Genomic DNA, 18,257 nt, shown 5'->3' with positions numbered 1-18,257 from the left:
TTCCTTTCTTCTTTCGTCTATCATTTTCATCACACAAGGCTCCATTGTCTTTGTAGCTGCCCTTTGGTGCCTTGAGATTTATTTTCTCCTTTCTGAATATAAGGTTTCAAAATAAGTGCTTTGATCATCTGCTCAAGGGATCACACATCTGGAACAGCAGGCAGACCTTTTAAGTGGTCAGACCACTTAGAAGCCAACACTTTCAGAAGGGCATTGACTTTGGAATGGGCTGAAAAGTAACATTGTGGAAACAGCTCTTCTATCTAAGCTCTGACCATGTTTATTACTGAAAAAGAATGCACACACATAAACATATATATTTATGTGTTGACTTCTCACTAGAGCGGCTGTAACACTTTCTCTTCCTTATGTTGATTGTCTAGAAAAACTGCTGGCCTTGGGTTCACCCAGCCTCCCACTTGCATTCCTGCCATGAAAAGAAATAAAAATCCTGACAGAGGAAAAAAAAAATCTAATCAGCCAGGCACAAAGGCTCATGCCTGTAATCCCAGCACTTTGGGAGGCTGAGGCGGGTGGATCACCTGAGGTCAGGAGTTTGAGACCAGCTCAGCCAACATGGTGAAACCCTGACTCTACTAAAAATACAAAAAAAAAAAAAATTAGCTGGGTGTGGTGGCAGGCATCTGTAGTCCCAGCTAGTTGGGAGGCTGAGGCAGGAGAATCATTTGAACTTGGGAGGCGGAGGTTGCAGTGAGCTGAGATTGCACCACTGCACTCCAGCCTGGGCAAGAGAGTGAGACTGAGTCTCAAAAAAAATTAAAAATAAATAAATAAGTAATCTGGTGAAGACAAGTATGTGAGTGTATGTGCAGGTGTGGGGGGGGAGTAGCAGTTTATTTTGTGGTAAATTAGTGGCCCATGTTAGAGTATTTGGGGTAGAATGCATAGAGAAAGTACTGTTAAGAAGGCTGGCTTCAAGCTCAGGAAACTATAGTCCACTTTTTAAATCACTGTCAGAAGCTATAAAATATATATAGAAATAAGTGTCAGAAAATCCAAGTTCAAATCACCTCTCAGCTGAATTCACATATGCAATCAATAGTATATCCAAACTAATTTTCTCATCTCTAAAGCAGGTCAGACCACATCAATGCTACGAACCCAAGCATCCAAATGAAAAGAACAACTGGAAGAGCCACAACGATAAATGCAGGCAATTTGTGTTTCATAGTCTCAGTTTAACCTGCCTCTAGAGGTTTGCTTTTAAAAATTTTTTATTTTGAAGTAATGCTATAGTCATAGGAAATATCTCTCTCTCTCTCTCTCTCTCTCTCTCTCTCTCTCACACACACACACACACACACACACACACACACACACACACGTACAGAGTGGTCCGGTGTACCCATCACCCAGTTTCCCTCAATAGCGACTGTGTAACTGAAGGACAATAGCAAAACCAGGAAATGACATTGGTACCATTCACAGAGCTTATTCAGATTTCACTCATTTCTGTGTGTGTACGTGTATAGTGGTACGCAGTTTCATCACATTACACATGTAACATGTGCAACTGCTACTGCAGTCAAGACACAGAACTGGTTCATCACCATTAGGCTCCCTTTAAAGTGTGACCCCTTTGTAGCTATATCCACCACCCTACCTTTATCCCTAATCTTTGGCAACCACGAATCTGTTCTCCATGTCTATAATTTTATTTCAAGAGTGGCTTAGATGGGCTGGGCACAGTGACTCACGTCTGTAATTCCAGCACTTTGAGAGGCCGAGATCATATTATTTCCTTTGGACTGGAAGTTCTACCTAGCACTTAGGCAGAGGCATTCAGTAAAAATATTTAAAATCAATGGACCCATTAAAAAACTATATAATCTTCTGTGATACTTAGCAATGAAAAAAAATAAAAAACCCCTATATAATCATGCATGTGTTATTTAATCTATCTGAACAGTTATCTATTCATCTTTAAAAGAGAATAGGATAGAAGCCAGGCGTGGTGGCTCATGCCTATAATCCCAGCACTTTGGGAGGCCAAGGCAGGTGGATCACTTGAGGTCAGGAGTTCGAGATCAGCCTGGCCAATATGGTGAAACTCCATCTCTAATAAAAATACAAAAATCAGCTGCATGTGATAGTGTGTGCCTGTAGTAATCGCTACTTGGGAGGCAAAAGTGAGAGAATCGCTTGAATCCAGGAGGTGGAGGTTGCAGTGAGCCAAGAAAGTGCCACTGCACTCCAGCCTGTGTGACAGAGCAAGACTCCGTCTCAAAAAAAAAAAAAAAGAGTGGCTTATATAGAATCATACACATATATGTAGTATGTGATCTTTTGGAATTGGCTTTTTCTCCCCCACTCAGCATCATTCCCTGAAGTCTATTCAAGTCGTTTCGTGTATCAGTAGTTCATTCATTTTCTTTGCTCCATAGGATTCCATGGTATGGATATACCACAGTTTGTTTAATCATTCATCCCTTGAAGGGCTTTTGGGTTGTTTCTGGTTTTTGGCTATTACAAGTAAAGCAGCTGTGGACATTGGCAAACAGCATTGATGTAAATGTAGGTTTTCCTTTCTCTGGGATAGATGCCTAATGGTGACATTGCTAGACCATATGGTAGCTGTATATTCAGTCTTACGAGAAATTGCCAAATTGTGTTCCAGACTGCTATACTATTTTACATTCCTATCAGCAATGCATGAATGGTTCAGTTTCTCTGCATCCTTTCCAGCAGGTGGCATCACAATTTTAGCCATTCTAGCCACTTTTATAGCCACTATTTTTTTCATTTTAGCCATTCTGCTGGGTGTGTACTGATATTTCACTGTGGCTTTAACTTGCATCTCCCTGATGGCTAACTGTGTTGCCTATCTTTTCATGTATTGATTTGCCCTCTGCATATGCTCTTCAGTAAAATGCCTGTTGATGTCTTCTGCCCAGATTCTTGTTAGACTGCCTTTTACTCTTGAGTTTTGAGAATTCTTTATTCTAGGTTCAAGGCCTTTGGCAGACACGGGGGTGAAAGTATTTTCCTGCCATCTATACGCTGTCTTTCATCCGCTCAATAGTGTCTTTGGCATGACAAAAGTTTTTAAATTCTAATGAAGTTTGATTTATTGGTTTATTTTCTTGAATGGATCATGATTTTTTGATGTCTGTGTACTCTTTGATTAGTCCTAGCTCATAAAGATTTTCTCCCATTTTTTTTCCTAAAAGTTCTATAGTTTCACATGTAGTTGTACATTTAAACCCAAATCTGTTTGGGGGTAATTTTTTACATAAACTGCAAGGCGTAGGTTGAAGGTTTTTGGAGAATTTCTCACTGACTCCTGGACATATTGACACATTTTAGCCCAAGTTCCCTCTTTCTGCCTCTATATGTATGTTCTTAGACATTATTTCACATCTACCTTAAATCTCACTGCTTTCATTCTAGCACTAGGCTTCTTCAATTGTCTTGTCCTATACTGATCATATTCCTTCCCTAATATCTAACTGATTGAAAAAATGTACAATAATTATGTAGGTATCTTATATTATTGACACGAGTCATGCTGATAATATGCTATATGCTTGTCTTTCTCAATATAAAGTAAGCCTCTAGAAAGGAGGGAGCATCTCTTGCTCTTTCTCTTTGTTTCCTAAAGTCCCTAGCCCAAGGTTTTGCAGTCAGTAAGGATTCAATGATATCTGCAGACTCAAAATGAGTTGAGTGTTTCCATCCTTTACATTTGCTAGAAGGGCACATGTTTCCTTTTTCTGTATTCAGACGCAATATAAAAAGATTTTTTCTTCTTTTTTTTTTTTTGTTAAAAGATTTTTTTCAAAAGGCAAAACTGAGTGAAGGGGCCAGTAGCAACCCAACTGGATTTCTCCCTTCTACCCTCACCTGCTGCTGTGCAGGCTGGAACCTATTAGCAGGTTAGTGAGGTTAGGATAGAAGTTAGGCTGCTCAGCACCAGCGTGTGTTGTCGATTCTCGGAAGGTGTAATACTGATTCTTAGATATTTTTGCATTTTGTCTTCGATTCCACTTAGAGCATTAGAGCAAGCCTTCACAATACAGTTAGAACTCTGAAATTATATATGTGCATGTGCATGTATATACATACATACATATACAACAGCGCACATATGCATCATACGGTGGGTCTATTTGTTGTTGTTGCTGTCTGTTTCCTCAAAGTAGCCTCCACGTTCTGTATTTTAGAAATATCTTTTGCATGTGTTGCCTACGTTAAGATGTCCATTAATTCAGGACTTCTGGTCACTACATCCCATTTCATTGTAGTGAAACTCCTAGTGCTCAGATGATAATTTGTGTTGACCCTTTTTATTTTTATTTTTTTCCCCTCCGCTAATGCCAAATGGTTAAAATAACATTAGGAGAAAGGGCAGATCTAGAGAATTATATAAAGAATTTGCAAATAAATAATGATTGTTATCAGAGTATGAACCATGGCACAAGAACAGGTGAATTTTCTGGTGTTAAAGTATTTGAACAGTTTTATAGTTTTGCAGCATTTAATTCTGAGTGTGCGCATTGCTCGTTAGACATTAACACATGTCCATATTCTATACCAAGTAACCTTTTAGGAGATGGTTCTATTAATAGCTAAGAGGATTTACAGACTCACACTGTATTTTCTTCAAAGACACATATAACATCCGGCAGGAAAATTGCCACTCTTTGCATAAATTATGTAATTACCTACTGATAGAAACTCATGCTTAGGAAATTCGCCTCGGGAAACTTTGAATTTGGAAAAATCACCCCTTAGCTCTTTAATGTTCTTATGTTCCTTTATTAGTTTATCAATTTTTTTCCCTAGGAATTATTTTAGAAAGCAGTCTATAATTTTTATTTCAGTATTATTATATGGGATATAATATTTATATCAGAGAAAGATATCCAAGGGCTAACACCAATAGCCACAAAATCTGTCTAGATTTGCTGAATGTTATAGCCTGAAACATGCAAACAAGCAAAAAAGCAATAAACCATCATTTGTTTTGGTAAAGGGAATCTGTATAGATTGGAGAAAATTAGATAGATCAGGTAATTATCTTCTAGGCTCTGGATTCCCTTGGAGTTGGTTTGAAAACATTTTTGATCAAACATTAAGATAAGTGAGCAATGGCACTAAAGCTTGCCTATAGTTTATATTATTTCTGGGTGAACACTTTCCCTTGACAGGAAAGGATCATGGATTGTGGAGATCAGCTTACCTTGATGTCAGGCACAGCCCTGGGGTCTCCTTCATTTTCTGTGGTTTGGTGAATGTCTGCGTTATATCTCTGAGCCCTAAACAGGGGCAGGAACTGTGTCCATATAGATGGCCTGGAGAAAGGTTTCTGGAGGCACTCTTGACTATCTTGGGAAAGCTGGGGCATGTTTTTGCAATAAAGGCCCCAAATGAGTCCTGTTGCCTGGTTTTGCCGACACTAGCACAGGATCCACTCTGCTTCTCTTCGTTTGGCTAATGCTGGGCTGGCTCTGAGTCTGTGGGGAGGCTCCTTGGAAAGTTACACTAATGAAAGCAAAAGGATTATCTGCATTGTGGATCAGTAGCTTATCCACAGATCTTTAATCTTCTATTCTTGGTAGAGTTGCTTATTTGAATGTCTAGGTACTGTATGTTATGAGTGCCCTCTAAAGGTAGAAATGTGTTCTTAATTCAAATGTAATCCTAAATCGAAACTGAAAGAAATGATCCAAGTGATGTGCAGCTTAGCATATAGCGATAAACAGATTTCCTGGCAAAATTTCTGTATTAGTGGTGTGCAATAGGCAATAGTACTTGACAATCTTGGGCTGTGCAATTGACAGACAGATGGTTGGCCCAATCTTTCCAGGTTTCTTAAGAAGTCATTTTAATAGCAGTCAACTCTTTAGCTAGAAACTGATGCAAAACTCACACCCAAATTTAAACTCAGGGGTTATTATACTTTTTGTGTACATCATGTGGAATAAGTTAAATTGATTTTCTTATGAGACTAGACAATAAGCCAAGAATTGACTTCTAACACTATACTTCATATATATAAATTGCTTTATAAATATAAGATTATTAAGCAGAAAGCAAAAGGTAGAATACCTTTCTGTCAAGAGGTAACTGAAGCCAAGTCTGTTGGGTTTGAGGGTGCACAAAGATAAGGGATGTATATTATGGGGTCTATAAACTGAAAAAGTTTCCTTTTGTAAAATTGCTTTACAGATTCAAGTCAATCTCTATCATATCTCAGCTCCTTTCTTCTGCAGAAGTTGACAGTAGATTCTAAACATTCACATAAAATTTTAAGGGGCCGGGCACGGTGGCTCATGCCTGTAATCCCAGCACTTTGGGAGGCTGAGGGGGACAGATCAGGAGGTCAGGAGTTTGAGACCAGCCTAACCAATGTGGTGAAATCCCATCTCTACTAACAATGCAAAAAAATTAGGTGGGTGTGGTGGCAGGCACCTGTAATCTCAGCTACTCAGGAGGCTGAGGCAGGAGAATCACTTGAACCTGGGAGATAGAGGTTGAAGTGGGCTGAGATTGTGCCACTGCACTCCAGCCTGGGGGACAGGGTGAGACTACGTCTCAAAAAAAAAAAAAAAAATTACAAGGGACCTAGAATATCCAAAACAGCCTTGAAAAAAAAAAAGTTGAAGGATCACACTTCTCAATTTTAAAATGTAGCACAAAGCTACAGTAATTACCATTGACATTCTTCACAAAATTAGAAAAAACTATTTTAAAATTCATATGGAACCAAAGAAGAGCTCATATAGCCAAGATGATCCTAAGCAAAAAGAACAAAGCTGGAGGTATCATGCTATTGGACTTCAAACTATACTGCAAGGCTACAATAACCAAAACAGTATGGTACTGTCACAAAAACAGACATATAGATTGATGGAACAGAATAGAGAACTCAGAAATAAGACCATCTACAACCATCTGATCATCAACAAACCTGAAAACAAAAACAAAAAACAAGCAATGGGTTCCCTATTTAATAAATGGTGCTGGGAGAGCTACTCATATGCAGAAAATTGAAACCAGACCCCTTCCTTACACCTTATACACAAATTAACTCAAGATGGATTAAAGACTTAAATGTAAAACCCAAAACTATAAAAACCCTAGAAGGAAATCTAGGCAATACCATTTAGGACATAGGCATGGGCCAAGATTTTATGACAAAATTGCCAAAAGCAATTGCAACAAGAGCCAAAATTGGCAAATGGGATCTAATTAAACTAAAGAGCTTCCACACAGCAAAAGAAACTATCATCAGAGTGAACAGGCAACCTACAGAGTGGAGAAAATTTTTGCAATCCATCTGACAAAGGTCTAATATACAGAATTTACAAGGAACTTGAACAAATTTACAAGAAAAAAACAACCCCATTAAAAAGTGGGCAAAAGACTATGAACAGACACTTCTCAAAAGAAGACATTCATGCAGCCATCACACATATGAAAAAAAGCTCATCATCACTGATCATTAGAGAAATGCAAATCAGGCTGGTGTGGTGGCTCAATGCCTGTAATCCCAGCACTTTGGGAGGCTGAGGTGGGTGGATCACCTGAGGTCAGGAGTTCAAGACCAGCCTGGCTAACGTGGTGAAAACCTGTCTCTACTAAAAATACAAAAATTAGCTGGGTGTAGTCCCAACTACTCAGGATACTGAGTCAGGAGAACCGTTTGAACCAGGGAGGCGGGGATTGCAGTGACCCGAGATTGCGCCACTGCACTTCAGGCTGGGTGACAGAGCAAGACGTTGTCTCAGGAAGGAAAAAAAAAAAAGAGAGAGAGAGAGAGAAAGAAATGCAAATCAAAATCACAATGAGATACCATCACACACCAGTCAGAATGGCAATTACTAAAAAGTCAAGAAACAATAGATGCTGGCGAGGTTGTGGAGAAATAGGAATGCTTTTATACTGTTGGTGGGAATGTAAATTAGTTGCACCATTGTGGAAGACAGTGTGGGAAATTCCTCAAAGATCTAGAACCAGAAATAACATTTGACCCAGCAATCTCATTGCTGGGTATATACCCAAAGGTATATAAATGATTCTATTACAAAGATACATGCACACATATATTCATTGCAGCACTATAAACAATAGCAAAGATATGTGATCAACTCACATGCCCATCAATGATAGACTGGATAAAGAAAATGTGGGACATATATACTATTGAATGCTATGCATCCATAAAAAGGAATGAGATCATATCTTTTGCAGGGACATGGATGGAGCTGGAAGCCATTATCCTTAGCAAACTAATGCAGGAACAGAAAACCAAACCCCACATGTTCTCACTTATAAGTGTTAGCTGAACAATGAGAACACATGGACACAGGGAGGAGAACATCACACACTGGAACTGTCAGGGTGGGGTCGGGGGAGGGAGAGCATTAGGAAAAATAGCTAATGTATTCTGGGCTTAATACCTAGGTGATGGGTTGACAGGTGCAGCAAACCACCATGGCACACATTTGCCTATGTAACAAAGCTGCACATCCTGCACATGTAATCAAGAACTTAAAAATTTAAAAAAAAGTTAGAAAGGTACAGTAATTAAGACTGTGTGGTACTGGTATAAGGGTAGGTATGTAGATGTGTTTATCAATGAGACAGAACTGAGAGTCCAGAATTGACCCATACACTTGTCAATGGATTTCTGATAAGGTGCCAAGACAATTCAATGGGGAAAGGACCGTTTTTTCAAGCAAATGGTGTGAGAACAACTGCTTATCCACATGCAGAAAAATTACATAGGACCTCTATTTCACACTCTTTAAAAAAACTAATTCAGGATGAATCATTGATCTAAATGTAAGAGCCAAAACTATGAAACTCTGGGAAGAAAACATAAGGTTAAATCTTTGTGATCTTGGATTAGACAAATCCTTCTTTGATACAATATCAAAAGCACAACTGACAAAAGAGAAAATAGGTAAATTGGACTTAATAAAAATTGAAAACTTTTGTGCTTTAAAGTACATCATAAAGAAAGTGAAAAGACAACCCACAAAATAGGGGAGAATATTGCAAATTATGTAAATAAGGGACTTGTAATCCAGAATATATAAAGAGCTCTTACAATTCAAAAACAACAACAAAAAATCCACCCAATTAAAAATGGGTGAAGTGTTTAAATAAACATTTCTCCCAAGAAGGTGTACAAATGGCTAAATAAGCACATGAAAAGATGTTCAGCACTATTAGACACTGGGGAAAGGAAGTCAAAGCCACAGTGAGATACCTATTCACACCAAAATGGATTTGCTTTAACTAAAAACACAGACAATGACAGGGTTGATGAAGACGTGGAGAAACTGAGTCTTTCATACATTACTGGGGCGAACGCAAGGACTTGCAATCACTTTGGAAAACAGTTTGGCAGTTCCTCATACTGTTAAACACAGAGTTACCATATAAGCCAACAATTCTACTCCTAGGTATCTGCTCAAATAACAGAAATGAAACCTATGATCACAGGAAGACTTGCATATAAATGTCTAAAAAATTGAAACAGACTGGGTGCAGTGGCTCATGCCTGTAATCCCAGCACTCTGGGAGCCCGAGGAGGGTGGATCACTTGAAGTTGGAAGTTCGAGACCAGCCTGACTAACATGGAAAATCCCCATCTCTACGAAAAATACAAAATTAGCCGGGTGCGGTGGCACAGGCCTGTAATCCCAGCTGCTGGAGGTTGAGGCAGGAAAATCGCTTAAATCTGGGAGGCAGAGATTGTGGTGAGCCAAGATCGTGCCATTGCCTTCCAGCCTGGGCAACAAGAACAAAACCCCATCAAAAAAAAAAAAAAAAAAAAAAAAAAAAATTAAAACAATCTGCATGCCCATTAACTGGTAAACAGATAAACAAAATGTGGTACATCATACAATGGAATATCATTAAGCCATAAAAAGGAATGAAGTGTAGATACATGCTGCAACATAAACCTTGAAAACTTCAAGGTAAGTGAAAGAAGTCATCCACAAAAGACCACATATTGTATGATTACATTTATTAAAGAAATCTTCTGAATCTTGAGATATAAAAAAATTAGTTTTTGCCTAGGGCAGGGGGATGTTTGGAGAGGAAGCAAGTGACTACTATGGGCAAGAGGTTTCCTTTTAGAGTGACAAAAATGTGCTAAAACTGATTGTGGTGATACATGTATTGTGTGATGTATGTACCAAAAACCATTGAATTGTATCTTTTAAATGGGTGAGTTATATGGTATATGAATTATATCTCAATAAAGCTGTTAGATTTCCTAAAAAGAAAGGCAACTTCCTCAAGTGACCAAATGTTTAGAGTGGGGCAATAAGTCTCACGCACTACTACAGTTTCAGGAACTGAGCTGCAGTATAGCTGCGTGTTCTGGCATCAGGTCTCCCACAGGCTGCAGTGGAGGTGTTGGCTGCTGACATTTCAAAGCTCAACTGGGCTTAGTTTCAGGCTTACCCATGCAGTTGTCCATATTTGTTTCTTTGAAGCCTGCTGGACTAAGGGCTTCAATATTTTACTGGTTGTTCACTGGGGGCTATTGTTAGTTCGGCCACATCAGCCTGTCTATGGTTCCCAACATGGCACCTTGCTTCATCAGAGTGAGCAACTGAGAAGAACCTGGGAGAAGGCAAGCAAGACAGCAGTCACAGTCTTTTGTAACCTGATCTCAGAAGTGACATCCCTTTACTTTTGCCATTTTCTGGTCCTTAGAGGAACATAGGGACCAGCAAGTGTAGATCTAGCCCACATTCAAGAAGAGAGGATTACACAAGGATATGAGTTACTGGAGGTGGGGATTATTAAGAGCCATTTCAGAGGCTACCACATGGACCATATTTTTAAAATGTCAAGTTGTGGGAGGTTGTCCTTATGGGGCCAGTGGTGCAATGCAATGAAATTAACTTACCTGGGAAATCTGAAGCTTGGCTGCCATAAGAATTCAGGACACTGGTATGGAGTGTAAGTGAAAACCTGTATAATTGATGATAGATGTGCTTTGGCAATACCAAAGCAATCAGAGGCTATTAGGGCAGTTGGTTAGAGCACTTTGTGAAGGGGTCATGATGTCACTATTCAGTGCTACTATTAGGCCAAACTAGGCCAGCTTCTTGCAAATGTCTATTGTTCCCAAGGGGACTGTGTGAAAGAATGGAAAACCATTCTTCCATGAAACTAGTGATTTATTCAGTAAGCTATACAAACTTCTCAAAGTCTTTGTGTAACTGAAGGTAGGCTGGTAGCATAATCTTCACTTGGGGGTGGTTAAGTTTTTATGACAAATATTTTAGAATAAGATTTTCCTTGATTAGAACTCTTCTGTTTCGGTGGGCAAATATAAGTTCAATTTATATTTGGAAAGAAAAGATTGGAAATGATGTTTATAGCAGTCCACATATTTCAGACTGAAGAAATTCCCTTGAGGAAATAGATTATTACTATTATTTTCTCCTGTCCACATAGATTTATCTAATTTCCCTTGTGTCATTTCTCAATAACAAATCTGAAGCTCGCTTTTAAAGAAATTACAAAGTAGCTCAAGGCTACCTTGCCTATGCTATAATGCAACAGTACCTAACCCTTTTGGTACCAGGGACTAATTTCCTAGAAGACAATTTTTCCACAGACAGGGTAGGGGGTGATGGGGCTGGTTTCAGGATGAAACTGCTCCACCTCAGATCATCAGGCATTAGATCCTCATAAGAAGTGTGCAGCCTGGTTCCCCTGCATGTGCAGTTCACGACAGGGTTTATGCTCCTGTGAGAATCTAATGCCACTGCTAATCTGCCAGGAGGCAGGAGATAGAGCTCAGGTATTAATGTGAGCTTTCCCACTGCTCACCTCCTGTTGTGCAGCCCGGTTCCTAACAGGCCATGGACCCCACTGGTCTGTGGTCCAAGGTTTGGGGACTCCTGATAAGATACATTATTAGGCACTTGACTTCACTGGTATGGTCTGGATGTTTGTGTCTCCTCAAAATTCCTGTGTTGAAATCCAAACTCCCAAGGTGTTGGTATTAGGAGGCAGGACCTTTGGGAGATGATCAGGTCATGAGGGTGGAGCTCTCATGAATGAAATTAATGTCCTTATGAAAGAGACCCCAGAGAGCTCTTTCACTTTCTCTCCACATGTGAAGCTCCAACGAGAAGTCAACAGTCTGCAGCCTAGGAGAATCCTCCACCAGAACCTGAGCATGCTAGCTCGCCGGTTCTGGACTTCCAGCTTCCAGAACTGTGAGAAAATGAATCTCTGTTGTTAATAAGCCACCCAGTCTATGGCACTTGGTTACAGGAGCCTGAATGGACCAAGAAAAGTCTCCTATAGAAGTGTTAAAGAAATAATGTTAAGAGAGATAATCAGGAGTACCTGCCTCTTCTTTCTCCCTATGCCAGACAAATTGGTAATGCGGTGATGCTGCGAGAACACCAGCCCAGGTGACCTGTGAAGCAGCTCCCTATCTCCTCACTGGGCAGTTCCTGTTTATTCCGTATCTTGTGCCTCCGAGAAAAAGGGGGAGGGGGGGAGCCTTCCGAAAGCTCATGAGACTTGCTGTATCACACGTCTGTGGCTGAGGTGATACAGAAAAGAAATTCGAAGATCAGGCCTCCTTGCCAGCTTTGCTTAGTTAGTTACACAGAAAACACGCTCTGTTACAGCTTTTAGGAGTTCATTAGTACATGATTCGTTTCTGTTTCTCCTTTATGAAAGTTTTCCCCCATAGATTTGCTTTCAAAACAACACTCAGGCTTTTAATTCTGGCTAAGATAGAACGAGTGACCTAGCACAATCTTCGACGCTGTTATATCTTTATTCGTAATCAATGCATGATTTCGATTATTGTGACTTTAATTTTACTAAAAATTAACATTTTTAGTAAAAATGTGGTTATAGTTATAAATCCCTTTCAATTATTTTTTTTTTCTTTTGAGACAGTCTCACTCTGTTGCCCAGACTTGGAGTGCTGTGGTACGATCTCAGCTCACTGCAACCTCTAACTCCTGGGTTCGATTCTTCTGCAGCCTCTGGAGTAGCTGAAGACTACAGGCACACACCACCATACCCAGCTAATTTTTGCATTTTTAGTAGAGATGGAATTTTACTATGTTGGCCAGGCTGGTTTTGAACTCCTGACCTCTTGATCTGCCCGCCTTGGCCTCCCAAAGTGCTGGGAATGACAGGTGTGAGCCACCAGCCCCGGTCCTTTTAAGTGCTTTTTAAGGAAAATATACTGTCATGTATACCTCACCTTCAGGGCAGTACATTCTGATTTTAAGGCAAAGACAGCTGCTGAGGCCTGGACTAGGGGAAAATTTGGGCTCCAGATGGGACTGTCGGATACAATACAGGACGTCCAGTAAACGTGAGTTTTAGATAAACAATGATAACTTTTTAGTATAAAAGTAAATACTGCAATGGGATTTATTATTTGCTAAATATGCAACCCTAGGTCAAAAGAGCTTTTCTGACCCACTTCTCAGCCTTTGTGTTCAATTTGAAATCGGAATAAGAAGGCCTGCTTCATGGAGCTGTTAAATCCAAATGAAAATTAATTTGAAAGCGCTAACTCAAACTTTTTTTTCTTTATTTTTAATTTTTTTTTTAACCCATGGATACCCACCCTAAATACCTATGGTGAGAGACCCATGATCCAAGAGGCAGGAACACCTGTGACTAGCAGGAAGCTACAGAATAAATCAAACTTTTCAAAAGAATGACGGTTAAAATAAGAGTTTTACGAGCTGCTTCCGGGTGGGGGTCTTCGGCCTCCCCTAGGCGAGGCGCTGGGTCTGGGGGCTGGCGGTCCTCGCATGCCTGCCGCGCCCGCCGCCTCCCACCTGCCCTGGCTGGCGGAGGCCCGAGCCTTGCGTCGCTCCCGGGCCCGAGTTACGGACTCTGGGGCTCCGGCTGCCCGCACGGAACTAGGCGCGCCGCAGCGCCCGCCCCTCCTCCGGCTGCTTTGGACTTTCCCGGCTTCCGGCTTCCGCAGCGGTCACGTGCCTCCAATCACGTGACCGACGCCCCTGTCATCCTACTGCGGTCGCGCTGGTTGCCTTCTACCTGTGCCGCCCTCAACGACTCCTAGGTCGGGACCCGCTTCACTTTTCGCTCCCGGAGTCTCTCACCGCTGCTTAGACCTCCGGAACTGACGGGAGACGCCGACTTGGCTCTGACTCGGCGCCCCAGCCCGGCTGTGGCCCCGGCGCCCGGGACCGCCGCACCCTCCCTGCCAGCTTTGGGCGCATTGTGGGGTCCCCAGGGTTCGCGAGGTACGGCCGCCCTCGGGCTTTTTGTCTCAGGCTCCGGACCCGGTCACGCGCCCCTGCAGTTTCTCCAGCTTGCCTGCTGCGTGCTGGTGTCTCGCCGCTCGGGCCCCTCCTGCCCTCCTTCGGCCCCGGGTTGCCAGATTGCTTTTCTTCCAGGCCTCAACCAGGTTTACGAAATTCTGGAGCCTTTCTCGCAGGGAGAAGAAACTTGAGGGAGGGCACGAGAGTGGAGGGAGAAGGGTAAAAAGTACACCTTCCCCAGGACTGGGCCATGGTCCTGGCATGCTGGGGGTGCGAGTCGTTCAGGGACTTGGGTAACTGTGCAGAGACACCTTGAACTACCCCAGGACGGGCTGCTGGGGCTGAGCCTCCTTGGCTGCAGAGTTCCAGCCTGGCCCGGTTGAAGCCCGTTTTTTCCTGGTCTCGGTCTTTCTTTTGTTTAGACAACAAATCTTCCGATACAGAGATTAAGTTCCAAATTGACCAAGATCACTGGGAACCCGGAATAGAATTTTTGGTAGGATTTTAGTTTCTTTGTGGCCATGGCCATAAATTTATATTTTGCAGATGGCAACCTGTATTTTGTGTTGTGATAAAATCAGTCGTTTGTATCTGGAAGTTTAGAAGTGAGAATGACGTAGTATTTCATTATTGTATATTCTTCTTGTCCGACCAGACCTCCATTGTTGGCTTACCTAAATTGTAGTAGGTATTTGTTCTAAAAATTTCTCTCCGAATTGATTTTGCAAATACTATGAATTTTGTTTGCAAAGGAAAGCACTGTCTTCTAAGAAATTATGTTCCCATTGTGTATTTTGAGTAATTTTAGAAAGGACTTATTTTTAATGTACCACTTCAAAATGATGCTTAGTAAATATTTATAAGGTAACTAACCTTATCTGTTCTATACATATTCCTATTGTTTATGGGAAGACAAAAGTTAACCACAATTGTATAAATTTACAGTATTTTCCCATATTTATACCTATTCTATTTAATCATGATTTCTGATTTCAGTATGTTAAATGATTTCTTTTAAAAATCTTATTGCAGTGTTAGTGCCAACAATGAAAAAACCTGTTTTAGAAAAGCAAAAGCTTAAGGAAAGAACTCTTTTATGGAGCAGTGGACAAAATTTGAAATATAATACTTTCAGACTTAGGACATTTAATATTTGAGTTGAATACCTGGGGAGGTTAACGCGATCATGATATTAATAGTTGTAAAAGAAACACCTATATTCTTTTTTTTTTTTTTCACCTTGCATCTAAATTGAAGATCTGTTAAAAGACATTCAAGGTTACAGTTTAGATGACCAAAATGGATATCCGAGGTGCTGTGGATGCTGCTGTCCCAACCAACATTATTGCTGCCAAGGCTGCAGAAGTTCGTGCAAACAAAGTGAACTGGCAATCTTATCTTCAGTAAGTACCAATTGGCTGTGAATCATGGACAGTCATGTGCCTTTGCCTCAGACTTTTTCATGGTCATGCTTCTATGAGAGGAATACTGGGAAAATATTGATAAATGTGGAAGAAACACTTCCTCTTCAGAATAATTAGCTGTCTTAGGGAGTTAAGTGTAGTGAGGTGGAAACAGCTTGGTGCTCTAGTGAGAAAACAGAGCTGCTCATAGTACTTTTGACCTTCCCTGGCTGGCTGGCTGGAGGTACTTTTTGAATGAGCAGGAAACATAGGAGGAATGTCTTTGGGCTCCGGAGGGAGGAGGGGATGAGGGGAAAAACCTGCTAGACTGGTCTAATATGCCTTGGCAGTCAGCATGGGGGCAGATGGCCTTTCTAGAGTAGTGCTTACAACGAATAAGAAGCATAGATGTTTGAGTTGAGGGACTTGGGTTTGAGTTTTGGTTCTTGCTGTTGATCTTAAACAAATCATTTAACTTCTCTGAGATTCAATACAGTAAAATGTGAAATGGGGAGACATACCCCATAGGCTTTTAATTCTTGACCATATTTTATTGACTTCATATTTATTTTGGTATATTTATAACCGAGTAATTAAAGAATTCAGTTGATTTGCATATGCATTTGGAAAAACAATTGAGGAATCTGTAGTTTTATATTAGTGTTAATTTTATATTAGTATTAATAGTTTGTGTTGTTGTAGGATGAATATATAGTATGCAAAAACAGTCCTTTCATTTCTGTTAATTTAATCACTCATCAAACATTTATTGATTGCCAAGTTTGAGGCATTTTTCCAGGCTTTGAGGCTACAAAAATTCCATATAGAGTACTATTCCTAAAGCAACTCATACTCTAGTAGGGAAGTCACATGTATTAATAGATTGTTTTAATTCAGTATGCTAACTGTGGCAATAGAAGGATGCACACGGTCTGGCAGGTGCATATAAAAAAGACAACTAATTCTGCCCTCTGGAAGTTTTCCTGAAGGGGCTGGTCCCTGAACTGAGTTTTCGAGAATGAGGGGTATTTAGCCATGTGGCAAGTAGGAGCAGCTTTGGGAATAGAACAGATAGCGTGAGCTAAGTCAGGGAAGCAAAATCAGCACTCTGGGTGGGAGCTGTACATGTTTTGGAGGCAGGCAGTGCAGAGAGCTGAGGCTGGAGAGGCAGCCAGGGGCTGATCGGGAAGATGCTGTGTGTGGGTGTGTGGTTGGAAGGAGTTTGGACTTGATCCTATCAGTCAGTGCTTTTCAAGCTGATTTTTAAGCCGTGAAACCAATGGTTGATGTGGAGTCAGCATGTAAAACACATGAAAATGATAGAATGGAGGTGGAAGTGTGTGTCTTAGAGTCCTTTTCTTGAGACCATTCGCCATTTTCCAAGGAGCCGTAGGTGTTGGAAACTAATGAATCTTGTAGCTGGGAGTTAAAAGACTAAATCTGTCTCATGACTGAATTGTTCTTCCAGCAGCGTAAAGGGTGAGTTTGTGGATGATAAACCTGGAGCTAGAGAGAGGCTATAGCAGTAATTAAGGTATTGGAGTGGACAGAATTGGATGCATTTGAGAAAGTTCTTAATGATTGATTTGGTGTGGGAGGGTGAAAGAGAAGTCTTGGATGACTTCTGTATTCCTACTTTGAGGAACTGGGTTATTCTGGGGCCACTGACTGAAGGACAGGAGGAGGGGAGGCTTGCTGATATTTTTTCTGTTCGTCAGCATCTGTGTAATTGTTTAAATCCCCTGTGAAATTGGAATTCTGAGCTCTGTTTCCTAATTTCTTTGGTCCAGAGTGCATTTAGACTAGAGGACAGGGAGTTTCATGTTTATAAAGCCTGGATCTGTTTATAGCCTACATAGAATAATAGTGTTGATCATACAGCACAGGCGGTCTGGCCAGAGCTCCCCCTAACATTGGTGTTTGGAGTGTTTTTAGTTACATGGAATTTTAAAAATTGCTTTATTTCTGTTCTTCGTTACCCATGGCCTATGATATATGTTGTATTTTCCCATATATGTCTGTCCTTTGTTCTGCTGTCCATCTCACACATTTCTTTCATAAAACCCTTCCACTCTGTAGGTGTGTGGGCAAGTGTTCACCAAATGTTAGCTGTTGCCTGTTGAGCCTGTTCATGTGTGGGCACTAGTGAGTGTGAAATGTGTCTCTCATTAAAGAGCTTACAGATTGTTGGAGGCTGGACACAACGCGAAGAATTAGGGAATCTTCTATCACATTCTATACTGAGATAATAAGACCTGTGGAAGAGCTCCCTAGTGTTGAGAGCTCAGTATGCTTTTTTCCCTCACAAATTAACATGTTATTATGAAAATGTGGTATTTGAAACATGCATTTATATTTGATTAAGCTTTTTCTTAATAACTAGACAGTACATAAATGAATGGGTAGGGTCTGTATTTAGAGATTAGGATGGGGTTTGCTGTGAGATGTTGGAGTCCCTGAGGAGTGGAGAAGTTGGGAAAGTTGAGCTGTGTGCCTTCTACCTCCTGAGATTGTCTCACCATTTTCAAAGTCAGCATCCTCACTACTGGGGAATATAACAGTGGTAAGGATACTGACT

At 40.8% G+C, this 18,257-nt stretch overlaps 2 protein-coding genes and 1 long non-coding RNA gene across 5 annotated transcripts in view; 1 reads left to right on the top strand and 2 right to left on the bottom strand.

Moving 5' to 3' along the window:
• The window catches only part of RGS20 (regulator of G protein signaling 20), a 101,518-nt gene extending 96,045 nt beyond the window's left edge, over nt 1–5,473 (bottom strand). The window contains exon 1 of the mRNA XM_032296084.1: nt 5,204–5,473. Within this exon, the coding sequence (XP_032151975.1) occupies nt 5,204–5,368 (165 nt within the window). The 5' untranslated portion in view covers nt 5,369–5,473. The remainder of the gene's footprint in view (nt 1–5,203) is intronic.
• A 4,515-nt stretch (nt 5,474–9,988) lies between these two features.
• Nucleotides 9,989–13,749, bottom strand: LOC116563459. Its single transcript, XR_004274403.1, has 2 exons — nt 13,610–13,749; nt 9,989–10,611 (listed from the first exon to the last, which is right to left on the bottom strand). It is a non-coding gene; the product is annotated as an uncharacterized LOC116563459 (long non-coding RNA).
• Nucleotides 13,750–13,976: 227 nt separating this feature from the next.
• Nucleotides 13,977–18,257, top strand: part of ATP6V1H (ATPase H+ transporting V1 subunit H) — a 95,809-nt gene continuing 91,528 nt past the window's right edge. The window contains exons 1-2 of one of the 3 annotated variants that reach the window (XM_032296082.1): nt 13,977–14,258; nt 15,534–15,679. In XM_032296082.1, coding sequence (XP_032151973.1) covers nt 15,567–15,679 — 113 coding nt within the window. In that variant the 5' untranslated portion in view covers nt 13,977–14,258; nt 15,534–15,566. The remainder of the gene's footprint in view (nt 14,259–15,533; nt 15,680–18,257) is intronic. The other 2 variants (XM_032296081.1, XM_032296083.1) reach the window with 2 other exon arrangements.

This window comes from Sapajus apella, unplaced genomic scaffold (genome assembly GCF_009761245.1).
Source record: "Sapajus apella isolate SASKATOON/1434 unplaced genomic scaffold, GSC_monkey_1.0 scaffold35, whole genome shotgun sequence".
NCBI classification, from domain to species: Eukaryota; Metazoa; Chordata; class Mammalia; order Primates; family Cebidae; genus Sapajus; species Sapajus apella.
This window is presented reverse-complemented; position numbering and strand designations above follow the sequence as displayed.